This window comes from Planococcus citri, chromosome 3 (genome assembly GCF_950023065.1).
Source record: "Planococcus citri chromosome 3, ihPlaCitr1.1, whole genome shotgun sequence".
NCBI classification, from domain to species: Eukaryota; Metazoa; Arthropoda; class Insecta; order Hemiptera; family Pseudococcidae; genus Planococcus; species Planococcus citri.
In genome coordinates, this window is record NC_088679.1 from 65,224,841 (window position 1) to 65,251,197 (window position 26,357).

At 37.4% G+C, this 26,357-nt stretch overlaps 2 protein-coding genes across 6 annotated transcripts in view; both read right to left on the minus strand.

Annotated features, from left to right (window-relative positions):
* Positions 1-26,357, minus strand: part of LOC135842102 (uncharacterized) — a 186,879-nt gene that overhangs the window by 102,842 nt on the left and 57,680 nt on the right. The window lies entirely within an intron of this gene.
* On the minus strand, positions 16,285-21,547 carry LOC135842099 (uncharacterized). Its single transcript, XM_065359443.1, has 6 exons — positions 20,988-21,547; positions 20,493-20,899; positions 18,520-18,552; positions 18,240-18,434; positions 17,748-17,906; positions 16,285-17,646 (listed from the first exon to the last, which is right to left on the minus strand). Exons 1-6 carry the CDS (start codon positions 21,079-21,081, stop codon positions 17,020-17,022), a joined length of 1,515 nt encoding a protein of 504 aa, XP_065215515.1. The 5' UTR covers positions 21,082-21,547; the 3' UTR covers positions 16,285-17,019.

The following is a 26,357-nucleotide window of genomic DNA, read 5'->3' on the forward strand; positions in this document are numbered from 1 at the left end:
TGAGCAATTGCATTTTCATTTCTAGGTATTTCACACTGAGGTGGAATTTCAACCTTTATGACTTCTCCTTCCAGTTTATATTCTGGTGGGAGGGATATGAAAATGTTAATTTCATTTTCCTCAGGATTAATCTCAACTGTGACTTTATTGACCTCTAATTTTCTCGGTTCCACAGTGTAGACTTCTTGTAAGTCTTCTGTGACCGGAAACTCCGAGTCCTCAATAAAGTAACTTTTGTAGAGACTTTTCTCAGAGTAATGATATGGGACAATCTGATGGAAATCGTAGGTTCTAAGTGGGTCTTGACCCATACGCATTAGGCGTGCCTTGATTCTCTCAGATTTTCTCTGAGATTTAGTCAATTTATTTGAATCCTTTGCCGGTTGTGCGCTGCCTCCTGTCGTCAAATCTCCTTTTTGAGATTGCGACATTGAAGGTTGCGGCTCCGCGGCGTTTGTCACAATTTTAGGTGTCTTTGGAGGTCGACCTCGCGGCTTCCTAACAGAAGGAGCGAGTTGTGCACTTTGTTTGGGTGTGGCTGCGGATGCCCCAGTCGAAGTTGAGGATTCTAGTTGATCCTCTGTGCTCGTCTGAGTCTCCTCAGTGGCATTGGTATTTTGAGCTGAGTCATTTGGATCAACTTCCTCTCGTAAATCAGTGGATGTTGATTCCGTAGACTGTTGTTCAGTTGGCACTTCACCATTTACTGCAGTTTCAGTAATCGGTGGGTTGTGCACTTCAACTTCTACTTGTAGTTCGGTAGCTGTTGAAGTACTGGCTTGATCGCGTTTTTCAGCTCTTTGTTGTGCTCGAAGGTCGCGTGCTGTATTTTCAAGCTGTCGTAAAATAGCAGGTGATGCTTCTGCAATGTCACGCTCATTAATACCGACACCTTGCGGTGCACGAGTTGGCGGGTCGTCAACGTCTTCCTCGCTGTCAGACATTGCTTCGCGAGCTTTGAACAAAAATTCTTTGATTTTTTCTTCAATAGAACGCTGGTCTAGTAGAGATTTGAGACAGTCGCTTTTTTCCATGTCTTCGATGTTTTTACTAGTTAGGAATAGCGTTAACTGTCTTATGTTCGAAATTCTATCTACAGTTGTTCCATCTGTAGGTTTCAGAAGGTAACTGTTGAAACCTGACCATTTTATTACTATAAAAGGTCCATGTTTCTTTTGATAAAGTTTCGCAGCTGTTCTTTTTTCGAAACTTGACTGTTTGTGGTTAGTAATTAAAACCATATCGCCAGGTTGCAAATATGTAGGATCAACGTGCATTTTGTTGAAGCAATATTCTTCTTCAATACGCTTTTGACGTCTTTTTTCTCTAATAAATGCTTCAACGGCTTGGCGATCAGTCAAATTCCCGCTTCTGTCTTCTTGCCATTCACTCGTATACACAGCTTTTTTAGCTAACATATCTGCTATGATGTTAGTGTATTCTACTTTGCGTGCGTATACGTGCTGAAATTCTACATCTTCGAGCTCTTGCCTGATAGCAAGAATACGTTGAAATAGTTCAGCATGATGAACTGGCTTGTTTCGGGAGTTCTTCCAATTATTGGTTTTCCAAATTGAGCATGTGTTCGTTAGCGCTTTGATTACGTAATTCGAGTCTGATAACAACTTTATCTTCTTCACACCGTTATCTCGTAATATTTCTAGCGCAATGATTATTGCCATTAACTCGGCATAATTGTTCGTAACCTGGAATTCTGTGCTCACAATCCTGTCAGATATGTTAGCAGTTGAACCCGGTTTGAAACAAATTCCTATTCCAGCAATAGCTTCGGGTGAGCCGTTTTTGGAACAGGCGCCGTCGGCTGTAACTCTGGCATAGCCATTGTTGTCGATAAAGATTTCCTGTTCGTTCGACGGGACGTCAAATATCTTGAGTTCACGGCTTCGACATTCCTCAATGGTTATTGATGGAATTTGGTTGTTTTCATTTTGATCATGTAATCGTGCTAACGCATCTCGGAAGTTGAAAGTTCTAATTTCAGTAGGAAAACCTGGAATTGTTGTGTCTGGTATGAACCAAGCCTCGTTGGGCTTGAAACCAAACGACGTTGGTGTGTTGTTAATTTCGTTTTGGATTTCTCCAACGAATTTACTCCAACCAAGATGAGTGCGATATGGATCATAAACTTCGTTGAGTTTGACACGTAACTTATCGCCTATTACTCTCATTGTTCGTTCCACTGAAGAACTCTGAGGGTTGTAAGCTGTCGTGTGTGCAACTTTGATCTCGCATTTTTCCAGCAAATTGTACCAAGAGTCGGAAATAAATTGCGTACCGTTGTCAGTGATCACTTTCTTGATCTTGACATCGTGGATTTCAATTTCAAATAAAATTGATTCCATTGCGTTGCAAACTACTTTCTTTTGAATCCTGTGCATGTCTCGAAGCCAGACACGACTGGTAAAGATTTCTTTTGCAACTAGCAAGTATTTCGGATCGTTCTTTAATGCTGGAACTGGTCCATATATGTCTACCGATAGCACGTCGCCAATGGCGTACGCCTCTATTTGAGCGTATTCCAGGACTTTGTGCTTCGCGTAGTTCTTGTTCACTTTGCATATAATGCAGGTGTTTGTAATATCGCGTATATACGCGAGTGAACTAGGATGGTAGTATAGTTGTCTAAAAATCATGTCTAATCGGTTTGCCCCAGTATGCCCATAGGCACAGTGTAGGTAGTCGACAGTATCGTAAAGCAAACGATCAGGTAAATATGGTATTTGCGATTTGTCTGGTAAAATTTTCATCAGACGTTTTTTACCATCGCGTGTGTACATTATGTCATAAATTTGTTTTTTACGGAGTGACGTACCCTGTTGCTTCTTATTATTTGCTGGTACGTCTTCTTCTAAGACATCCATTATCTTTTTGCAATGTTTATCTCTAGCTTGTTCGTCTTCTATATTGGATAGTAGGTCGAATAATCTGGGTACGTTTTCGTCCATGAATTTGCAATCCAGAGGTGGTAGAGCGGTCTTTTTACTGGCACCTATGGTTTCGTAGTTGTCTTCCTTATGAAAACCTTTCGTAAACCTGGGTACCACTTGGCTGATCATCAATAGGTCGAGCTCTGTTAGCTCTTCTATGACGATGTTTCCGACTACCAATTCTGGTGCTTTGATATCGTATAAAGCTTTATTGGACAATTTCATGTCATAGACTAGATCGAAATTGCATATGGTTGTAACCCATTTTGCAGCTTTTCGGTGCGTTTTCGCCAGACTCTCAAATTCTTTGTAAATTGGGAGCAAATTGGCACGCACGTGGACTCTCCTGCTGAAAATCCACATCCAAATCTTTTTAATGACTGAGTAGAGTGTTAGCATTTCTTTGTCATACAGCGTAAAGTTTTTCTGGTGCTCCTTGAAGCCAACAGAAATGAACATAATGATTTGCTTTTGTTCATCTTCCTTGTAGAAGAGAACTGCATTCATTGCATCGTCTGTATAATGCGTATCCAAGAATAAGTCGCCCTCACGTGGAGGTTGTTTCAACGTGAATTCCTTCAAGTACTCCGATTTGAGTATGTCGAAGGCCTTCTGTTGAGCATCCGTCCAGACTATAGGGTCGTCGCCCTTTGTCAGTTCGTATATTGGGCTCAGGATTTGCATGTATCGGGGAATAAACGGCTTGTACAGCACGGTGTTCCCAACAAGAGCTAACACTTCTTTGTTGTTTTTAAGTACGAATTTGCCATGTTTCATATGGTCTTTCTCAAATTTCAGGAATTTTTCCTTTTTAAGGTCCTGTTTATCAATGTTTTCTTTGGATAAGACGAACCCCAAGTGGTCTGTACGCCTCTTGAAAAAGTGGGTTTTGGTCGGATTCAGTTTTAATCCAGCCCGTCTTATTTTTTCGAATACACTGAGTAGTCTATCAAGTGTTTCTTTAAACGTAGTACCAGAGACTTTGACGTCATCCACAAACTTGGAGATGCCTTCTTCGTCCTTTAGCACTTGGTTTATCATATGAACAAACTCACCGCTCGAGATCTTCAATCCGTACGGTAGTCTGTTAAATTCGTATACTTGGCCGTTTATTATGAACGCTGTATACTTTTTCGATTCTTCATCTAGCTCTAATTGCCAGAATCCGGACGTAAAGTCCAGCGTACAAAATAGACCATCAGGTGAACCACTGAATATTACGCTATCGATTGTAGCGGGTTCAGTTAGTACGCATTGTAAAAAGTTGTTCAACTCGTCAGCTGCCAAACACAGTCGTATATCGCCATTCTTTTTAATGACGGGTGCGAGTGTATTTATAAAAACTGAACGAGATGGCCGAATTATTCGCAAATCTAACATCTTTTGAGTCGTCATATCGAGGGCTTGTTTTAACCGAGCTGGAGGTCTATATTTTTCACCTCGTGGCACTGCTAGGTGCCCCTCACTGGGGATAAAGTTGAAATGTACTTTTTCACCTTTGTAACATCCCGGATTCAGACTAAATATGTCTTGATAAGCATTGATCTTGTGCATGGCATCGTCTACCTCCTTTTGAGGTGCAATGCCAAGCTCTCGTATTTCAGCTAAATCTTCGATGAGATTTTTCTGCATAATACGAACTGCTTTGATTCGGTCTTCTTCAGGCTCTCTGAGCTTGTCTCTTGTAGACATGCTTGTGGCCATGAGATCAATAGTTATAGTAGTGTGCTCAGGGATTTGCTCAATCTTAAATAAAGAGAGCGCATCTTTATACACATCTGGGTTTATAAATGCAATTGTAAAATGATCATTATCCTTAGGTTCATGACTTACGCATCTCTGGCGGAAATGTAAGTGTAGATCCAAATGCTCCATGGCTACTCTTCCCAGTATGAAAGTGTTGCCAATGGTGTCCATTATGTAGAATGGTACAACAAATTCCTTTGGACCAAAATTAAATGTGATTTCAGCCAGAATTTGTGACGCTCGTTCAATTGCATTGTTGGCCATACGTAGCTGCACGATGCGATCCATAGCGATTTCGCGTACTGCATGTGGCACTTTCAATTTGAGTTGTTTCAGCACATTCCTTGAGATAACGTTGGGAAGTGCTCCCGAGTCCAACTGAATGGTGACGATCTTATCACCTACTGTGATTGGAACGACGCAAGTTGGGTCATCGGTACCTTCGTTTACCACTAATGGTTTAGCTTTTTCTTTCAGCTGAGTTTCATCAAGGTGTGCGTTGTCAATCGCTTCGAGTGCTCGAGCTTCTTTAATTATTCGTTTTCGAAGTGCATGATGTCTCCATTTCTTGTCGGCAGGTAGGCCTCTTACGAATTTCACACGTGTTGTAGTCGTATCACTATTACACGGGAATGTCTTAATGCCATCCCTTGTCAACAATCTGAGCAATCTGTCTTTGGGAGGTTTCTTGATTATTGCATTTTTAACTCCAAAATCTCCGATTGGTCTTCGATCCTTCGCTCTATGGTGAATGTTCAAGACTTCAAAAGGAGTTGGAGAATAATCAAGTTCCGGAAACTCGTCTAATACGAGTTCTGGGTCCTCCATTATCAAACATTTGACATCCATCTCTCTTATGGAGTTCTTAGTTTGATTTCCTTGTACTAAACTGTCGTCGTCAAGTTCTGTTAACTGAGCAGGACGGGTGTATTTGTCCGTGAATGTTTCATAGTACTCCTCTGGTAACATGCAACACGTTGGATCTCGTTGGCAATTAGGATTATTGCACAAGGTTCGATATTCCATAAATAAGGTTTTCTTTCTAGGTTCGACGACCTGACTACCTTTTAATGGTTCGTCCTTTATTTCTTCCTCCTGCTTAGGTTGCTGTTCAGGCGGAGCCATGTACGTGTACGGAGGTTGCGGACGTTGTTGGAGTATCTTTTGTACTTCGTCGTATGGAGATTTGAGCGCGTTTCTGCTTAAACGTACTCGTTTCCATTCTTCGAATAGTCTGTATATACCTGTACAAACCATGTCGTAAATCACACGGTACGTAGGTATAGCAGGGTAGTACTTGTTCCTATCCTTTTCGAATTTGAACTTTCGTTCACAAGGAATTACTCGTTGGTTTTTATCTGCCATGACGCCAATCGCTTCGACACCGGAGGCCGTTATCAATTTTTGCGTCTGCAAATAATACATGGGCGGTTCTTTCCAGAATATTACAATTTGGTCATCCGCCGCATTTTGGAATATTTTACGGTATTCGATATATCGATCTAGTTTAACGCCAATGCTTTTGGGGTCACCTGGAATGCAGGGTTTTACTATTGGGAAGATTAATATAATCAATTCCGCCCCTTTATCTTTGACTAGTAGATCTAAGAGTTTGTTTAGACTTTTCTTTATTTTGTCATAAGGTTGAGGTGAGTGATTCAATTCGAATTGCAGAGCTGATAGAACGAATTTCTCTCCTTCGGGGAATTCCGTTTTCTCTATACGTCTGTATAATTCTTCAATTGGTAATTGATCACGTAAATATGGTGGCACCGCTACAGGTAATGGCGTGTCTCCTCTTTTTAGGAAATGCGCTATACCGTCGCCTACCCAAATGAATTCCGTAAAGATTGACTTCATGGGGACTTTGATGTTACTAGACCGTGCCCCTGTAGTGTCTAGTCCTTTTAGTTTTCCGAATTGTCATCGTTTCCTTGGTCTTGACTCTCGTTGGAATCTTGACTCAGGTCGATTTCTTCGATTTCTGCACAGAAATCGGCATTGTCCGGAGTACCTTCTCCTACCGTACCATCCTCGTTTATTACGAAGAAATGTACTGGTAAAGGTATCTGACTAGACACTTTCGGTTGGAAAGTCGAGGGTTTTCTGGCTTCATGCGGTTTTTCACCACGATTGTCGCTGTTCTGGGGTTTAGCATTATCATTACTGTTGTTATTACCACCAGAATTGTTCGAATTAGTATTAGTATGAGTGTTCTGTTTAACGCCATTACTATTACTAGTTTTGTTCGAGTTGGGATAGAAATTAATTTTCTGATTCCCTTTGAAATTATTACCTAAAGCCTTTTGTAGCTTTTGGTATGCCATTTGTAGTTGTCCTTCGTTTACATTTTTGTTCGTAACAGTTTGATATGATTTCTTCGGAGGTTCCGGCGCATTATGCGGTGAATTCGTGATCATGGGTTGGTTCGTCCAGTTCCCTGTTGGAGTAGGACCTTGCGTAGAATTCCTATTCCTGTCAGAATTAGAATTTTTCGCATTCTTCTGTGAATTCCATCCTCCATTAAGGTTGGTATTCTGGAAGTTTTGATTGTTACCCATATTCCAATTCGAGTTGGGGTTTTGATTCCAACTTATCTGTGGACCGAAATTTTGGTTCGAGTTCTGGTTGTTCCATTGGTTCGAATTCCAGTTATTATTCGGGTTACCGGGAATTTGAGTCCATTGTCCATTCGCATTGAGTATCCAATACGTGGACTGTGGTAAACCGTTTCCGTTATTCCAATTGTTGTTAGGCATTCTATTCCATTCGAATGATGGAGTTTGTTGCCATTGAACGGGCGTCATCGCGCTGTTGCGAACTGCAATGCGTACATTATTCTTCGGGTCAGAGTCATAGTTAGCGAATTCGTCAAGTTTTCTTATGAAACCTTCCACTGTTGTTTGTTTCGCTAATTTCTTATCGTATGGGTAAGGCACTTTTTCAGCTGCCACTTCCAATACTTTGGAAATATTTGGATGTTTGCGTTTGATTAGAGATAGGACCCATCTCTTTATCTCCAAGAACAGACGTTTCTCTGTTTTGGTTTCGCAAAAATATTTCTGAAAGTATTCCCATGCATCGTTTTGACACTGACTGTTCCAATAATGTTGAAGGAATCTCTGTTTTAGGTCTTCGTAGTCCGTTATTCCCACCATGTCGCCTTTCCACTCTGTCGCATCTTGAGTCTCAATTACTCCTTGGAATGCGTAAATTTTCTGAGTTTCGGCGGCATTGCTTTTGTTTACGTAGTCTTCGAACTGACGTACAAATTCATGAGGGAAGTAACGTTTCGATTCGTCATAATAAATGCCAGCACTTCTGACTAAGTTGGCATTTATTTTCAAGGTTGGGTTGGAATTAAGACCACTGTTGGGTCTACATCCACCTTCCTTTCTCATATCCGCAACTGCATGAGCTAACTGGCTGCATTCTGCCTTATGTTTTGTCATTTCGACTTTGAATAAATTAGTCGCTTGGTCAAATTTGGTTTCACATTGCGTTGCCTTTTGCATCGCGCTGTCAGCTTTTTGTAAGGCTGCACCGGTAGTTTGACCTACGTATTCCTTTATGCCAGTAGCCCATTGAGTGCAGTGTTCACGAACGTCTTTTATTTCGTTTCTACAGCTATTGATATTGCTGTTTGAACTACTTGCATGGTCGACAAGATTAATTAAACAGTCTTCCATTCGGATAAGACTATGTTCTTGGACCACTTGACCGATCTGTAGGTTCTCTATGGCACCTTCAGTGAAATCCCACGTTTGCTGAAACAATGATCTCAGCGGATCGTTGATTTCAGCGTCGGTGGCGATTTCCGGTCGTTTCAGTTCAGTTTTTGATCTGCATTCTTCCCTTTTCGAGTCCCTGTAATTTTGCAGGTGACGTACCTTCGCTGGAGGCGGGTCAGGGAGATCTGATCCATTTACAATGTTATTTTCTTCGGTAGGTACGTAGTCTTCGTCATCCTCGTCATCGTCGTATTCATCTTCTGAATGATTTGTGGACGGGTGACTGCTGAATAGCGATTCCACAAGGTTCTGCGGACTCGTCTGTGATTCAGGTTGTTCTACGTTCAAATCCTGCGTAGGTGGATCCTTGCGGTCCTTCCGTCTGGATTTGCTGTTTGCGTTTTTCAACGTTATACACGATTCTTCGTGATTTTCGCCAATACATAGGCAATGTACTTGGTGTTGCGTAAGGGCTACCGCTTTACTACGGGTGCCTGCAGCTGGTCCAGTAAACGCCATTTCGTTCGAATTAATTTACAGCTGGGATAATATTACGGCGAATATTTTCCCGTTTGTGTGAAATTTCTATTAAATTTCGAACACAAATTCACGTGCAATGCTGGTTTTAATTCGCGAGTTGGTTCTGGTACACAAAAATATTCTATCACGTAAATTGCGCTTCACTAGCACTGAGCTATACAGTCGGTTGACTCAAGTCGCTAGATTACTACGGCGAGTAATCCGGACAAGATAAAAAGCGCTGAGTCAGGACGAACTGTTTCACACGTGCTCGAAACGTGTTTCTTAGCGGGATTCGAGTGCAAAGTCACTTCAGAGGTGACTCGGACAAGATAAAGAGCACTAGATCTCAGCTAAAAAATTAGCTTCGAATGAATCGCGAACACGAACACGAATTGCTGGAGAAAAAATTCAGGTGCCAAAATACCACCTTGGGTATTTCTGAAAAAATACAAGGACACTGAATTATCACTCAGCTTTGAGTGCTGGTTTGAAAAAAAATACGCGAAAAATACATGCGATACGTTTTGCTTTAGAGAAAAGCCACTCGCGAAATAAATGGTAATATTCAACGATATTACTTACCAATACTGCTGCAAAATATCGCTTCGGACTTAAAGTTCTACCGATGAAGAACGCGTGGTTGAGAAACAAACGCGAAGAAAAATATAATTATGCAAATAAATTGCTTAGTATCAAAATTCACTTTAAAAATAAAACGTGAAAAGATACCGGACAAGACACACACTAAAGACGCAAAAATGCGCGCGAAAAATAACACAATGACAGTCAAGCTGCTTCTCTGGAGGAGCGTGGCTATAACCGTCGTCACACTTGAAAAGAAAAATATATAATGCGAGCCGCGGTAGCTATCAACTCGACGGTTGGTGGCTACACAGCTGCAGCGGCGACATCGCAAAGATGGCGGCTAGTGCGACGTGTGTGTCTGTCCTTGGGTGGTGGTAGGGGTCACGCAACAATGCGGCGGACAAGCTGGAACTCGCTTTTCACGTTTCGACGAACGGATTGAGTTCTGAGAAATTCTCAACGGATTTTTTATCCATCGATGGATTTCATCATCTACCACCACACATACACATGTAAAAATAAACACGTTTTCGTCAAATTCTGGCAAATTTGACTAGGTGTGTGTGTGTATGAGTGAAAGCAACTTAATACTTTCGTGATTATTTACTTTGAAATATTCACAAGTATTCTTTCCTTTCCTATTTTCGGACACTTTGGTCTGAGAATAGTCAAGAAGTGAATCGTAAGTACAATGAAATCATACTGCAAGTATTATTTTCCAAAGTTTGGTCGCGATCTAAACTTTGTACTCATAACGATTTACTTCCTCCAAGCTCAGATTACGACGAATCTGTGCTTTTTGGACACTCGGAAGGGCGCCAATGTAAGAGGGTAAATTGACTTAAAGCTGTGATAGGTAGATGTACTTATCGATTGTGGTTGCTATTGTGTTGTTTCCAAGAAATATCCCTTAGAGTATTTCTACTAAATACTCACCGGAATACCTCACATGCTCGGCTAGGGCGTGAGTAGGAAATGGTTGCTTTTACACTCTTAACATATGATCATACACACCATAAATAATAACAAGTTATACACGAGAATAATATTTAATGTGTGCAATATTAACAACACGTTACAAGTTTTACATAATCACATATTCTATGTATTTATGTACGTTAACAAGACACTTTCTTAAACTAAATATACACACGTTGGTGTTACACACTGTGGTGTAGGTTTGGATAAGTGATCTCCTCTGGCAAGGAGATCTAACTTATTCACACTGATATGTGCAAGTACTTACCCAGAGTGGCGACGAGTAGATCATCACTCCTTCTCGTCTATTAAATGAATATACTAAACACTAATTAAAACTAAAGCACTAAACCTAACACTTAACACTCGAGAGTAAAACTTATACTTAAATGACTGCATTAACCCATTAACCGTGAATAACATACCCGCGTGCACTCGGATACATTACTGGCGTTCTGTACTCTCGTCGCTTGGCTCGTATGGCTAGCTGACGAGAATACAACGTAGTGTTGCCTTAGTGCAACGCAGTGTTACCATGTGGGCGAGCCCTATACATACCACGTACGGCATAGTAGTATATCACATTGTGCTATTGGAAACTGTTTCAAACTGTTTTGAATGGTTCTGGAGCCTCCAGTAGATTTTTGAAACATGAACTTTCACGAAATTTCATCAAATGGAGTTAGAAAGACAAACTTCATTTAGAAATTTAGAAAACTGATTTCAATACACTACGAAGTCGACTGCAGGTGAATTTCGAGTTGTTTTGGAGCCTCTTTCATCGGCGATCTTTGGGTCAAATTTGATTTTTAAAAACTCATAAAAATCAGATAATGAACTTCTGATCTAAAAACTTTCACTGAAAATTTTCCTAACATGCTAAAATAAAATTCAACTCTAATTAAATTTGTAAAGAGTCAATGGCGAACATCTTATAAAAATCTCACGTACCTAAAATAAAAACAACCGCATTGGTACGCATGCAACGTTGTCAAATAATGTGATCTCGGTTATAGCGCGACGCGTATCCCGCGAAATATACGACGACACGACCGCGGCGCTGCGAGTGAACATCCGACTCAACTACAAATGTATATCCGTAGACGATTCACGCTAAAAACGAGATCATAGCTGAAACTTTGCACGGAGGTAGTAGGTGATCTCGTTATTAACGTGCGCTATCTAAAAAAAACCGAGATCACCAAAAATGAGTCGGTGATCTCGTTTTGCACTATGTATATATATTTATGATCTCGTTTTGCACTAAATTTACATATATATATATATATAGGTATTAGTATCCAGACATGTCAACTATTGAATGGGTTAATTTTACTATACAAGTGGACTGACCAACTTCTCAACTATAGTTGACAAGTCATGGGTTAATTTTACTATACAAGTCAGCTATGAGTTTTCAGAAACTTCCACCAGAGGGCGCATGGCTTAGAAATCAAGGCGCGAGGACGAACGCAGGGTCTACAGTCAATTTGTAGTGAGTAGAATGTGATGTGCTGGTGGAGATGTATGCAAATACATCGATCCTGAGTGTACACGACAACAAATTTGACTTGAAATTTTTCAGTATTTTATTGGCCTATGGAAAATTTAAAAACATCAAAAATTTTTATGCTGTTTAAGCTTTCTTTTGGTGTCTTAACTTTCTCAAAATTCAAACTACTTTGACTCCATTTTCAAAAATTTTCTTCAAAATTTAGCCTAAAAATCTGATTACTTTTTTCAAAACATAGATTTTTTTAATATTAGACTGAATCTTCAAATAAAATTTTAATAAGTGATTTAGAACAGAAATTATACCAATTTTAAAATTTTGTTCACTTTTCTGCATATATGCCAAGCATAGTTGACATGTCTGGTCGCAAGCAAATATATATATATATATATATATATATATATATATATATATATATATATATATATATATATATATATATGTGTTTATGTACCAATTTTGTGGCAGAGTCAACTCGAAACCTATGAAATTTTGAACAAAGTGCTTTATCCCTCCCGACTGGTGTATTGCCGAAATTTTGAGATTTCGAGTTTTATTAAAATCGGTCCAGGCGTTTCCTCGATATTTCAGATTAAGTGATATTTTTTGTCATTTTTGCGTCCTTTTGCAGACTTCCTCATCAGTTTTGTTTTTGGTATACCTATTTTTTTCTAAGAATAAATATTTTGCTTAGCAATAATCAGTAACATCTGTCTTAATATACCCAAACGATTTCTCAGTTTATTTCTTGTTAGGAACTCGATGGAAAGTCGGTTCACGTGTTCCTCTGACAGTTCAGCTTAGGTAGGCCTAATTTATTTTTGGTGGCATTTTTGCAGACTTTTGCAGACTTCCTCATCAGTTTTGTTTTTGGTACACCTATTTTTTTTTAAAGCATAAATGTTTTGCTTAGCAAACACCAATGTCTGTCTTAATACCCAAATGATTTCTCAGTTTATTACTTGTTTCGAAATATTTAGGTTTCGAGATGGGACTCTTTGACGAAGGGGGAGCACCCCCACCACCAATTTTGGGTGAAACTATCAAAAGAAAATCTGGGGCATGTGATATATCGAATTGTATGTTTTCGGTGACGCTGAACACAAATATGACGTCAGATTTTTGATTGGGCCCCATCCATGGCCCCCGGCACCTCCCCAAAGGGGGTAAAAATTAAATAAAGTGTTTTGTTCGTGCGACACATGAAATAGTACGTTTCTTGTAACCCTGAATACGAATATGACGTCAGATTTTCTATCTATTAAATTCTAAAAGCAATTTAGTACTAAAATTTGCATATTGAAACACATTGTTATGAATTCTATTTGAAAAGAACAATATGAAATCTCCAAATTTGCTTTATTGAGATTTTATTTGTTTTTTAAATTTATTTCAATGAATTGAAATATTATGCAAATTTAAAATTAATTACGCTATTCTAATGCTTGAGAAACTAGTGAATAAATAACTGACCCGAAGTTGATTACGACGTGGTAATGTTTAAAATCACAATCAAAAATTAACCCAAGAAATTTTAAAATTTTCCAGTCATAATTGAATTATGAACACCCTCGAAAAAAAGAACAATATGAAATATCCAAATATGCTTTATTGAGATTTTATTTGTTTTTTAAATTTATTTCAATGAATTGAAATATTATGCAAATTTAAAATTAATTACGCTATTGTAATACTTGAGAAACTAGTGAATAAATAACTGACCCGAAGTTGATTACTATGTAAGTAGATATTTTTTTTATATTTATAAAACTGTTATACTGATATAAATATAATTAATATGTTTTTAATACGTTTTTCAATTCTGAAAAGCCGGTTATCTCACGCTTTTTTGCGTGAGTGTTTTTTTCAAGTTGAATTCGAAAAAGTTGTACTTTCCAAAAAAATTGATTTCTTGCAAAAATTGCTAAAAATTATGAAAAAGTTGTGGTTTTTTTTTAGTGGCTAAAATCGTGAAAAAGTTTTTGTTTTTCTGGTCAAAATTTTCAGAAATTTTCAAAAAGTCTTTCTAAATTCCATGGAATTACCAAATAAATTTTGCTTTTTACAAAGCTGCCAAAAATTCTGTTTTTTTTTTTCAAAAACTGCCATAAGTTTTCCATTTTTTGAAACAATTTTCCTTTCATGCTATTGTTGGGAAATTCTAAAAAAAAAAAAAAAAAAAAAATAGTGCAATAACTGTCAAGAAATCTTACTTTTTTTTAAAACTGCCTAAAAGTGTGTTTCAAAATTTTCTGGTGAAATTTTTGATCCTCCAAATTACTCCCATCTCCTCCTGTTGCCCAAAAAAGCAAAGAAAGCACTACGTCTTGTGCCTAGATATAAACTGTTGTTTTTTTTTGATGTGCTACATACATACTTATTTATTAATTTTTTTTACGTGTATTTCGTATTTTTTCTGTCGTCCATTATTTTATTTCTTTGGCGTGCACAATTTGTCATTGAATGAATTAAGTATGTACTTATACTTATGTCAATCAAGTTTATTTTTGCAATGGGCAACTATGTTGAATTTACAAAGCAGCTAGGTAATTACCTAAGCGATGTACAGCATTTCAAATAAATGTTTAAGGGTAGGTAAATATAGATAACTAGGTATACCTAGTACCTACTATGTACTAATGATATTAACATTAGAATTTGAATAAAATAAAAATACATGTGACGTGCTCTACGAGAATCGACCTAAGTGAAAAAAAAGGGGTTTCAAGTTAATGAGTGATCCTCATAGAAAAAAAGATGCTCTTTCCAATGGCGCAAACCGCAACTCCCTATCTCTTTTACTTTCCTCGAAAATCGACCGCAAAGTTGAGGGGTAGGGCAAAAATCAACTCAAAATTCATTTTTTAAATTTTTATGATTTTGGCAGTAAAAAATAACCTAATTTGCGTACAAACACTTTTCAAGCCCTATTCGTGTATTTCACTTTTAAAAAACTTGTTAATTCATTATTATTAAAAAAATTTGAAAAAAGTAGAATAAATTACATTTTCAGTGAAAAATTTGCTTGAAAAAAAATCAAAATAAAATGAAACAATTGAAAAAAATTTTAAAAAATTGTTGAACGGGATAGAGATCAAACCCCAAACTTTACCATAAATTTACTCCAGCTGCACCATCTCATCATGCTGTAGAACGTAAATCCCTGAAACCATTTTTTTTAAAGTTTATTTTTGAACAGTTCATCAGATGTCAGAGATTCGAATTCCTGAGGGATTTTATGATATATTTTAGAAGCCATAAAATCAATATTTCTCTGCATATTTCTTATTATTCTTATACGCGAGTTCACATTCTATCATGTTTGGAAGGAAATTTGTACCCACCTGAAACAAAGAAAAATAAATGGATTAGTTACCTAGTTATATAAAATTATTGATCAATCAACATGATGTATAAAATAATAATGGTCAAACGCCAAAGTAAAAATTCTGACGATCTCGACGTTTAATAAAGAGCCAGAAATGAATACATTTTTTGTTTTTTTTTTTTTAACCAAAGGGCGTAGATGGTTAAGTGTGATTTGGCCCTTGAAAAAGGTATTGAGAATGGAAGCGTGACGTCACAGCACATTTTTACCCGATTTTACCATCTCATTTGGTCCCAAACACAACTGTAGTTTCATAAGAAACCATGTAAAAATGGTATGCTTGTCGTTCAAATTTCTCAATGAATAAGACATTTGGTGATAAAAAACTTATTTACCTAAAACAAAAATTCAGACTTTCTAACATATCATATTATAAAACGATATTTTTTTAACACAAAAATTTCAGAGAAAATTGAAACTGAACAGTGGCAAATTCACATGCAATCTTATGGAACGCTTCCGCAGGTTGGGACCAAATGAGATTGTTTCTTACACTCACTTACGTATGTTTTACAGCACACAAAGATCCGCTCCTGTGAGGGAGTGAGGGAGGGTTAGAGGGTTACATATAATTTGAAAGCGTTCCAATTTGAATTTTTGAAATTTAAACAATCATTGATTACGAAAATCGTTATTTAATGTACTTTCTAGAAGTTATTTTTTGGAGAGGAGGAGATGAAGGACAGAAATACTAAAATCCCTTCGGTGCCTGGCCATTTTAATTTTCAATTAGAAAAGATAAGGTGACTATTTCAGATATTCTGAAAATTTTTCAAATCTTTCAGAATGACATTTCCTACAAAAAATCAAACTGCGTACCTACAATTTTTACTTGAATGTAAAAGAAATCACAATTCTGTAGTTCATAGCTAGTGTATTGTTTACTATTGGTAGTGACAAAATCATAAAATTATTTTATATAGCACACTGATTCTTCTTTTAAAAATGTATCAGTCCATAATAATTATGTATTTATATTATAATTATGTACATACTTAGGTACGAGTACAAGTAGGTTATTTCATAATTAAATAGGAGGTATGGCGTTGTTTGTGCATTTGGTAGAAAAATTAGCCAAAATTTCATGTGCTGAAATTCAATTTTTGAACTTTGACTGCTTTGAGGAATATTGAAAAATCTAATTCGAAACAAAGTGTAACAAAACAAGTTGTGCCTAAATGAGCTAACAAGCCTTCATTTGTACCGACTTTATGGCATTTTTTTTGTATTGGAATTTTCAAAATGTTGTTGCAAAGCTCCAGAATTGCTGGAAATTACCACCAGCCAACTGAGCTTTTGGAAAAAGAAGTAGACCTACTTATTAAAATGTTCAAATTGCAGCTTTTTCAGGGAATTTTTTTGATGAGTTGGAATTCTCAAAATGTGACTGATGGTTCTATAGAATGACTCGAAACCTCCTCTAGTTGATCTACAAAATTTGAAAATGGTTGAAAATGAAGAAAATCTAAACACAGAGAGAAAATGTTAAATTTCAGCTTGCCAATAACTCAATTAAGTTAGGTAAAATTTTGATTTGTTTGCCTTTGGATCACTACCTATTTTTTAAGCTCTTCATTCTTCTTCTCAACCAGCTTCTCCTGCAAAACCTCACTCTCCAGGACCACCTGCACCTCCCTCTCCAGGACCATCGTTATTACCCCCTTCACTGTGACCGTAACCACCTCCGGCATCACCTGAATCCATATCCATAATTGATGCAAGACCTCCAAATCCGTCAACAGCTATCACAGCAGCGGCGAAAGCTGCACTATCTCCCATGAAAGCACTGACATCAACATATTCAGTGTGAGATTGTGCCCCTGCATCTGATGCACCTCCAGTTCCTTGGTTTTTCGGTTTCATCTTTGGTACACGTAAAGATAAAACTCCTTTGTGCTTCAATCCTAATTCAGTCGCTGGTAAGCCTAATTCTTCAATCATCCTGTCTGTCGCAGGGCACTTGTACATACAACCACCTTTTCCACCTTTTCCATAATACTCCAACATGAAACGGGTTTTGTCATCTTGACATAACATGTTTTCAGTGAAATCGCAGTCGATCTGCGTAAGTTGGGTTACTATGACGATAGCATAGTCTCTAGAGTCGACAAGTATCCTCCAAAACAATCCGATTGACACATCTTCGGAACATTTCTTCAAGCCACACCACTCAGTGTAAGGGATCGCGACTGTTTTTTCATACGTACCTGAATACACTGTCAAAGGAATTTTGTTCTGAGAACAAGTATATTATGAGTTAGAAGCGTATAGGTATTTGTGTACTGTGATTTTCCAATTGTGTCTTTTTTATGCATCAATGTTTTGCTCAAACTTACTGTCTTGCTGAATAATTGAATGAACTTGTCAAATCTAAGTAATCCCTTGAATATGCTGTAGTGTTCAACGGGTGTGAAATTAAAAGGAAACATCGTTGTCCGTTCCCAAATCCTCGTTGGCATAAAGTATGGCCCAACGAATCGGTAAATGTGGGTATCCTAGTGGTAAAATTTTCAATTTTTAATGTTTCAAGGACTAAATGAATACCTACGCATACTTAGGGCTGTATTCGTAGACGTTACTTAGGGATCACTTGGCTAAGTGGTGAATTTTGAAGCAATTTTTCCAGGCTCGATTGAATTTTTGAATTTTTGTTTTTTAATGAATTGAGAGATTGGACTCCAAAGTGTTGATTTATCATTTTAAAAATATAAAATTTTTATTCGTTCGTGAGAAAAATTGAATCAAAATTCACCACTTAGCCAAGTGTCCCTTAAGTAACGTCTATGAATTCGGCCCTTAATTTGTGGTTACTTGCGTTTTCTACTTACGGCGTAGAAATTGTTTACACTACGAAGGTCTTCATCCAAGTAAGACTTAATCGCCCGCGATATTAAAGGTTGAGACCATGTTCTCTTTTCCAGTAGCAGTAAATCTGGCGATACTATTTGGTGAATTGTGTATAGTGTTCCTGCGCCTTCCGCTTTGGAATGGCATATTTTGTAAAGAGACATGAATTTAGCAATCTGTGTAAATTTCACATGTTTAGAAATACGATGATGAAAAACTTGAATTGAAATTGTTTAAATTAGGTATTGAATGCTAATTTACCGGGCCTACACCGCTTTCATCGCTCACCAATACCTGAAAAATCGTTCGTGTTAGTAATCAAAACATGTTCGAATTGGAAAAAAATGTGGTCAATTAAAGTAAAACTCAAATGTGCCTTGTTCTTGTGGGCTCAGTTGAACCCCCCGACTCAAAAATTGTTATATACGAGGCTACATTGAAAGAGTATTGATTCTCCAAAGTTCATTTTCGGATTCTTGGAAAATTTTTGAAAATTTCTAAAATTCCAAAAAAAAATGTTTACGGTGATTTTTAAACCTTTTTATAAAATATGAATTTTTTTGAGAAAAATGGACCAATGTGAATAACTTTTTCAATTCAACTCCCACACATCAACAACGAGTAGTTAGTTTTGGGCCATTGTGAAGCTTTCAGCGATTTTTTATAATTTTCTACAGAAATTTCAAGTCACTCTGGAATGGTCAAAATGAAATTTAGCAGATGTAACTTTGGTCAGTGCTAACTGGGCACCTTCTCGACTATTTTAGGTGGTTACCGCGAAATTCCAGGAATGTGAGTTCAAAAGTGAATAATTGTTGACCAATTTGTGGGAAAATTCCATCCGAAAAAGGTGAAAAAAATCAAATTTTCAATGAAAGTGTAGGTAGTACCTTACAACGAGAGGTTTTTTCGAATAATTTGAAAATTTGATTTTTTTTCCACTTTATGTATTTTAAAGTTTTAGCCGTTAAATTTCAAGTAAAAATGACTTTGAAATTTCGCGAAAAGTTCGAATATTTAAACGAAAATATTTTTTGAGAATTTTTGAAGAATTCTTAGCCTAAAATTGGATAATTATTTTCGAGATTTTTGGGAAAAGTTACCATGTTATTCATCAAACTCGGTTAAAATTACGCCACAAAATCATAAATACCTACATATAAACTATTTTAGCTTTTTTGGGTAATTTTGAACAGTTTTTAACTCAAAATTGAGTACATTTTACTTATATTCTGACGGATTGCATCACACCTTGAAAAATTGACCCCATTTTTAGTTAAAAGTTCTCAGAAAATACTAAAAATAAGTTTTGATAGGAATATTTCAAATTTTTTGAGGTGTTTAACCCATCAAGACATTTTTTAAAAAAGAATCTCGAAAATCAGCTGACTAAATAAGCTCAAAAATATTTTCATTCCAATATTTGAAATTATCGTGAAATTTTCATTGATTTTGAATGGTCTCTTGACACTTTTCGAAAATTCCAAAAATCACGACTCAATTTTGAACTCAGAATAATTCTTGAGAAATGCACAAAAAACAATTTTCATTGAAATATTTGATATTTTTACAAAATGTTACCCGAATTCTTTTTTTGTCAAAAATTCCATAAATCACGATTTCATTTTTTTAAAAATACTCAAAAAATATTTTTACTGTGGTATTTGAAATTTTCGCAGTATGTAGTCTCATTTTGATTGGTCGCATGACACATTTCAAAAATCTGAAAATGACGATTCAATTTTGGGCTCAAAATTATTCAAAAATGATGAAAGAAATATTTTCATTGAAACATTTTGAAATTCTTGTGAAATTGTAATCCATTTTGATAGGTTGCAAGGTCATTTTTAAATAATTCTAGACCAGCTCATTTACATTTGAGATTTCAGGAGGAGAGGACGACTTCGTGCAATTCGTGTTTCTCAAAATTTTATTCAGTCATTGAGCCAATTTTTAAAATTGTTGGCTGCAATAAAACAGCGGAGTCCACTCAAATAATTTTGAAAAAATTATTAGTGGTAGAAAACACTAAAAAACGTTAATAGTTTTTTTTTTTTTTTTGGTTTCTTCCTGAAGTTACTTTTTTGGGAGGTTGAAGATAGAGTACATATAAGACCAAATTTCAACTCTTTTCTTCAATTTTGGTCGAATGAGGTTCATTCAATTTTTTTCATGGAGAATATTTAAACCGTCTAAGTACATACATAGGTGTTTTTCAAATGAATTATTTTTACCGGAAATCCAACTTCATAAAGCTCTGCGTCGGGTTTTCCGCAGTACATTGGATTATTCATACTATCTGTTAGTTTTAATTTTTGGATCGAAGGAGTTGACTTTTCAGTGCACTCTACATTTGCGCTTTCGTAATCTTCAATTCTAAACACGATGCTTTCTTTGAAAGACTCGTCAGTTGCTCTCCACCTTTTTTCTACATCCTTCTCCTTATCCTCATCGCGAGAGGCAGCACATGCGATATAGAAGTAATCTCTTCGTCCGGTTTTCTCGTGGTCGTCTTCGTAATAATAACCTGCCAGATTAACATTGTCTGTGGCATGAGGAATAGCGAGTTCCCACGACAACGTCTCTCCCTTATATATTACAGCCAATGGATCTTTGATACCATCTCTGGGTAAGAAAACTTCTGAAAATCGAAATTATCGTACCAAGTAGGTATGTATAATGTTAGTTCTGCAATTAAAATTTTTTAAAGGCAACGATTCTTGGATTACCTGTCATTGAGATTGTTTCTTCGATGAATAAAAAAATCGTTAAAATGACGAATACACTTCGTAAGGACTTCATAGTTGAATGAATACTCTGCATTGATGATCATTAACCATAAAGTTCGTCCTTTCTTTATCACTAATACTTTGAAAATCATACGAAATACTTATGCGAAACAAAATCGTTCAAAATAATTTTTTAGCTACGTTCATTTTTTATTTACGTGAATAAATCGCTGAACAATAAGCAGATTGTGTTTAAAGTTTTGTGAATCACCTGACGACTGATGGATGACTATGTTTTTATGAATTTTTAATGTTTACGTAGGTGCTTAAGTATGAAATTTAGATACAAACGCACGAGCAGTACCATACAACAGGTGCCAAGCCAGTGTCTGCCAATAAGAAATACGCATAGAATCAATCGAATAAATTTTTCTCGAAGACAATTTTCATAGTTTTTCAAACGTTTCCGCGATCAGGGGTAGAAAATCAACAAAGTACATACTTTACAGCACTCAGAAAAGTCGAGCTCCCACCAAGAAGACGTCACAAGCCATTCGAATTCTATAGTATAGTATTAGTGTGTGCACTAAGTTTTTGAAACACGCGAGTTCAGCACAACAATTTATAGGTAATATGAACGACAATTCGATTTCGTATAGCGACGAAATAAATGTAATCCACGTCCTAATAAAATTTTGACTGTCAAAAAAAATTATTAGCCGGAAAAATGAATGGTTTCCCACCAAAAAAATTTTCCAGAAGAATAACTCATTTTATTAGGTACTTAAGTAGGTAATAAAAAAGTTTAAAAAAAAAACGAAATAAATTTTACGAATGGGAAGTCTTTCATTTTTTGAAAAAACTCCTTTTTCAAGTTGAACTTTCCAAAAAAATTGATTTTTTGCAAAAATTGCATTGTTGGGAAATTCCAAAAAAAAAAAAAAATGATGCAAATCGCTAAAAACTAAATAGAAAGTGTCACTGTTTCTTTTTTGTTTTCTTGCTGAAATATGAACAAGTTTTGTTTGTTTGGTCAAACCACCAAAAAGATCATTTGCTTTTCATCAAAACTATCAAAAAATCTTACTTTTTGTTAAAACTGCCTGAAAGTGTGTTTCAAAACTCTCTGGTGAAATTTTTGATCCTTCAAATTACTCCCACCTCCTCCTGTTGCCCAAAAAAGCGAAGAAAGCACTACTTGTAGGTACTGCAGATGAACTGTTGTTTTTTTTATGTGCTAGGTACCTACTTATTTATTAATTTTTGTACGTGTAATTCGTATTTTTTCTGTCGTCCATTACCTATTTCATTTCTTTGGCTTGCACAATTTGTCATTGAGTGTATTAGGTATGTCAATCAAGTTTATTTTTGCAATGGACAGCTGTGCTAAATTTACAAAGTCAGCTTATAGGTAATACCTACATATAAGCGATGTACAGCATTTCAAATACGTTTAAGGGTAAATAGAAGAATCTCCAATCTCCGTTACGCTGATGATACCACCTTAATAGCCAAAAGTGAAGAGGAACTGGCAGAACTAATCAAGCGAGTCAGGATGGTCAGTGAGGACATGGGACTCCTCATAAATGTGGGGAAAACCAAGGTCATGGTAGTTGATAGAGCTGGACACTTACCAGAATCTGAAGCCTTGAATGAATTCGAAAAAGTGAACTCATTTATTTACTTGGGCTCACTTGTGGATGCTGATGGAGGATCAGCCAAGGAAATCAGGAGAAGAATAGCCCTTGGGAAAGCAGCAATGTCTCGGTTGAGAAAAGTCACCACCAATCGGAAAATCTCCATAAAAACAAGGAAGAGACTGATCAGGACGCTAGTTTTCCCAGTCTTCTTGTATGGAGCGGAGACCTGGACATTGAAGCAAGATGATTGAAGAAGAATTGATGCTTTTGAAATGTGGGTATGGCGCAGGATGTTGAGGATACCATACACTGCGCACTGAACAAATGCATCAATCGTGGAACAACTGCACGAACCAACCAGGCTGAATAAAATATGTGAAACCAGGATAATGAGATATTTTGGACACATAGCGAAAAGAGGACCGGAAAACATTGAAAAAGGAATTCTCTTTGGCAAGGTCCCTGGAACAAGAGGGAGAGGATGATCTCCAACAAGGTGGACCGATACAGTCTGGAAAATAGTTGGTTCAGTTGTGAATGCGGCCACACTAGCTCAAGACAGAGAAGAGTGGCGGTCGTTGTTGGGGGCACACTAGTCGCTTGCGACTATGACTTTGATGATGCCCTATTGACAAAAATTATGCGATAGCATGCTAAAATGCATGCTTTTATGCATAGCACAAGCATGCGTGAATTTGGACTTTTTTCAAAAAAAGCATGCGATTCAGCCTGCGAATATCATGCGTAAAAGCAACGTTAAAGCATATAAAATGAAATAGAAATTAAAAAATTTTTTGCCCTGGGTGGGAATCGAACCTGGGACCCGCATATTCTGATACTCCGCGTTACCTAACCAACTCGGCCACTTCGCTGCTTGCAAAGAGTGGAGTTATTTCCCCATAAATGCTTGCACTTTTTGGACTTGGGAGAAAAATTTAAAAATTTGATAAGTTCACAACGCACAAACATTTATGCGGAAATAACTCCACTCTTCGCAAGAGGCGAAGTGGCTGAGTGAGTTAGGCAACGCAGAAAAATCTAAACGGCGGGTCCCGGGTTTGATTCCTGGGTTTGTAGTGGTAAACACTGACTTTGACTTACTCTTCCACAGATGGGTTGGAGTAAGCTCACATCCAACTTACCTAGTATACACTTAGACAAGGATTCACCACTAACTAACAGTAAACAAGTCAACACAATATTCCTTTCAGAGGTTTATTGCACAATACTCGATTACAACTTTGTACAAGAACAACAATGAACTTATAACTTCTGCCTAAAGCGACCATCAGAAAACTGCGAGGCGGATATAGCCATCCGTTTCGGCCGTCGTCTGCTCTGGCTGAACTAGTCCGACCAGAGCGCGCTGCTAAGCAGTGCTGCCTCCGACCGAGGGCATAAAGTTCCCTGCTATGGCGAGTAATTGTGGTCCTCGAATACCCTCTACATATGCCCCGGCTACGGTGACCCGCGTGGCCAGAGGGCGCGTCTGGGCGTCGAAGCCTAAAAAGGATCGACTCGTCTGATCAGAGAGTATTGAGGACCCACTGCCCCGCTTTGTCCGTCCAGACAACATCTGTTGCCTGCCCAACCGTCATTGCGTCCGCAGAAGTATCTAATAAAACTATCGACAATAATCGCGAGTTAAACATAACACATAATACATGGAATAATAAAAATAATACATGATACATGAAATAATCAAGTTACATTCGTCACATAAAAGAAAAATAACATACTTAAGTGCTATGTCCAAACTTGTCCGCTATCCAGTGTCCTGCATCGCTGATGTCCTTCCTTCTGGGGTTTGACTGCGACTGTTGGTGCCCATCTTGATGCGTTGGTCATTCTTCATTTGTTGGGTAGGTACCCATATGACGACAATAAAATCGGCCAGACTCAGACAATTAACGTATTGTCTTTTTATACGTCCTTCATAGTACGTCCATTCAATTGAATTTCTATTCGGCCACAGGTTGGGACCCCATGGCCAGTGGATGTCCCTGACCTGTCCTGCCCCAGGACTTTGTCCTGTTGTCCGAGTCTGAGACCTGTCCTACTAGAGGACATTGTCCGTCCTGTCGTCCAGACACTCTCCTGTTATCCAGGACAATGTCCCGTCATCTGTACCTCGGACACTCGTCCTATACCGCAGACATATGATTAGTCCCAGACACCGTCAGTTCATCCGAGTGTTGGACACCGTCCGTTGTCCGGTGTGGTCCAGACACTATCCGTTCGTCTGAGCGCCAGACCCCATCCGCCGTCCGAATGCCAGACACATCCGTTCGTCGGAGTGCCAGACACCATCCGTCATCCGAGTGCCAGACACGTCCGTTTGTCCGAGTGCCAGACACGTCCGTTCGTCCGAGTGCCAGACACGTCCGTTCGTCTGAGTAACGGACACTGTCCGTTCGTCCGAGTGTCTCAACCCACCACTGTACCGTCCTGTATCTTACTTAAGATTCATTCGTCCAGCAGCTTACCTTCCTACTACAATGAATCATCACAGGAAGTATTTGTACGTCTTTCCACATGAAAAATTTTCAAATGACCTCTTTTAATTCCTTTTTTGACATTCTCCTATGGCCACCAATCTAGACGTCCATGTTGTTTTACGAATACACGACCAATCAAGCAAAGTTTGTGTTTTATCCATGATTGGATAACCTTATCCGAAAACGTCCTGTCTTGTCCAGGTCCTCTGGGACTTGTCCGTTACTCAGTCCAGTCTCTCATCCCGCATTTTGGGAAGTTCAGCTATTTTACACTCTCACTGGACCAACCATTTGTTCACTTGCACATTTTTCACTTGGTGTTGGAGAAATAAATCAACACCATACGTTTATATCGACCAACTACTATTTTACCAACTTTTTATCGTCTGCGACCTTTCAATTCATTACCTTTCTAGCTTTTATGTCCCCACGACCTCAATACTATGCCACCATTGGCAAAAAATCTTTTTTGAATTAAAAAAAACAAACAAAAAATTTCACACACACAAAAAAAATAATTCACAACACAAAGGCATATTCAGACGTTTTTCATGCATTTTGACCAATTTGACCAAATTTCATGATTTTTCAATGATTTTAGAGCTGTTTTTCAAGTTTTCACATCATTTTTAACAAGTTTTCAAGCATTTTCATGCATTTTTGGCTAATTTTACTGAAATTTCATGATTTTTGTATAGCCTTCAAAGTTACCCCAGTTTGAATATTATTTTTTTACTCCTCAGGAAAAATTTGTGCAATTTTTAAACATTCGATAAATTTCTGGACTAGGTATTTATTTCCAGTTCTTTCAACCTTTTTAATGAATTTTCCATCGATTTCGCTGGTTCATTTCTGTTAAACTCAAACAGTTTCTCAATCTTGCATTTTTTATAGGTAACAAATTTCTTACATCATTAAAACATTGTTTTGATTACTTTTTCATTTTTTTCCAATCATGTGGTGGGGAGAAACGGCCAATTTTCGAATTCACCGAAAATATGAGAAAAAAAGTAAATCTAAAAGACTACCTTTGGCCCAAATTTGAGCTCCGGAAGTTGATACGCGGGAGAGATGGATATTTGTAGTTTTTTCCCATTTTGTGAGTTGAACAGCTTTTCCTGCTTACGCAAAACTTCAAAAATTCGCCAAAAATCGAAAATTCAACTTGAGCGGCTGAAAATTGGTGTTTGGGTGTTTTTTGAGGTCCTCTTTCCAACAGTCCAAGTTTCATT

Coding starts and splice junctions, on each gene's coding strand:
- LOC135842099 (XM_065359443.1), bottom strand. CDS start 21,081: ATGCAGAGTATTCATTCAACTATGAAGTCCTTACGAAGTGTATTCGTC. Junction 20,900..20,987: donor AGAAACAATCTCAATGACAG/GTAATCCAAGAA, acceptor TTCGATTTTCAG/AAGTTTTCTTACCCAGAGAT. Junction 17,907..18,239: donor GTGTAAACAATTTCTACGCC/GTAAGTAGAAAA, acceptor TTTTACCACTAG/GATACCCACATTTACCGATT.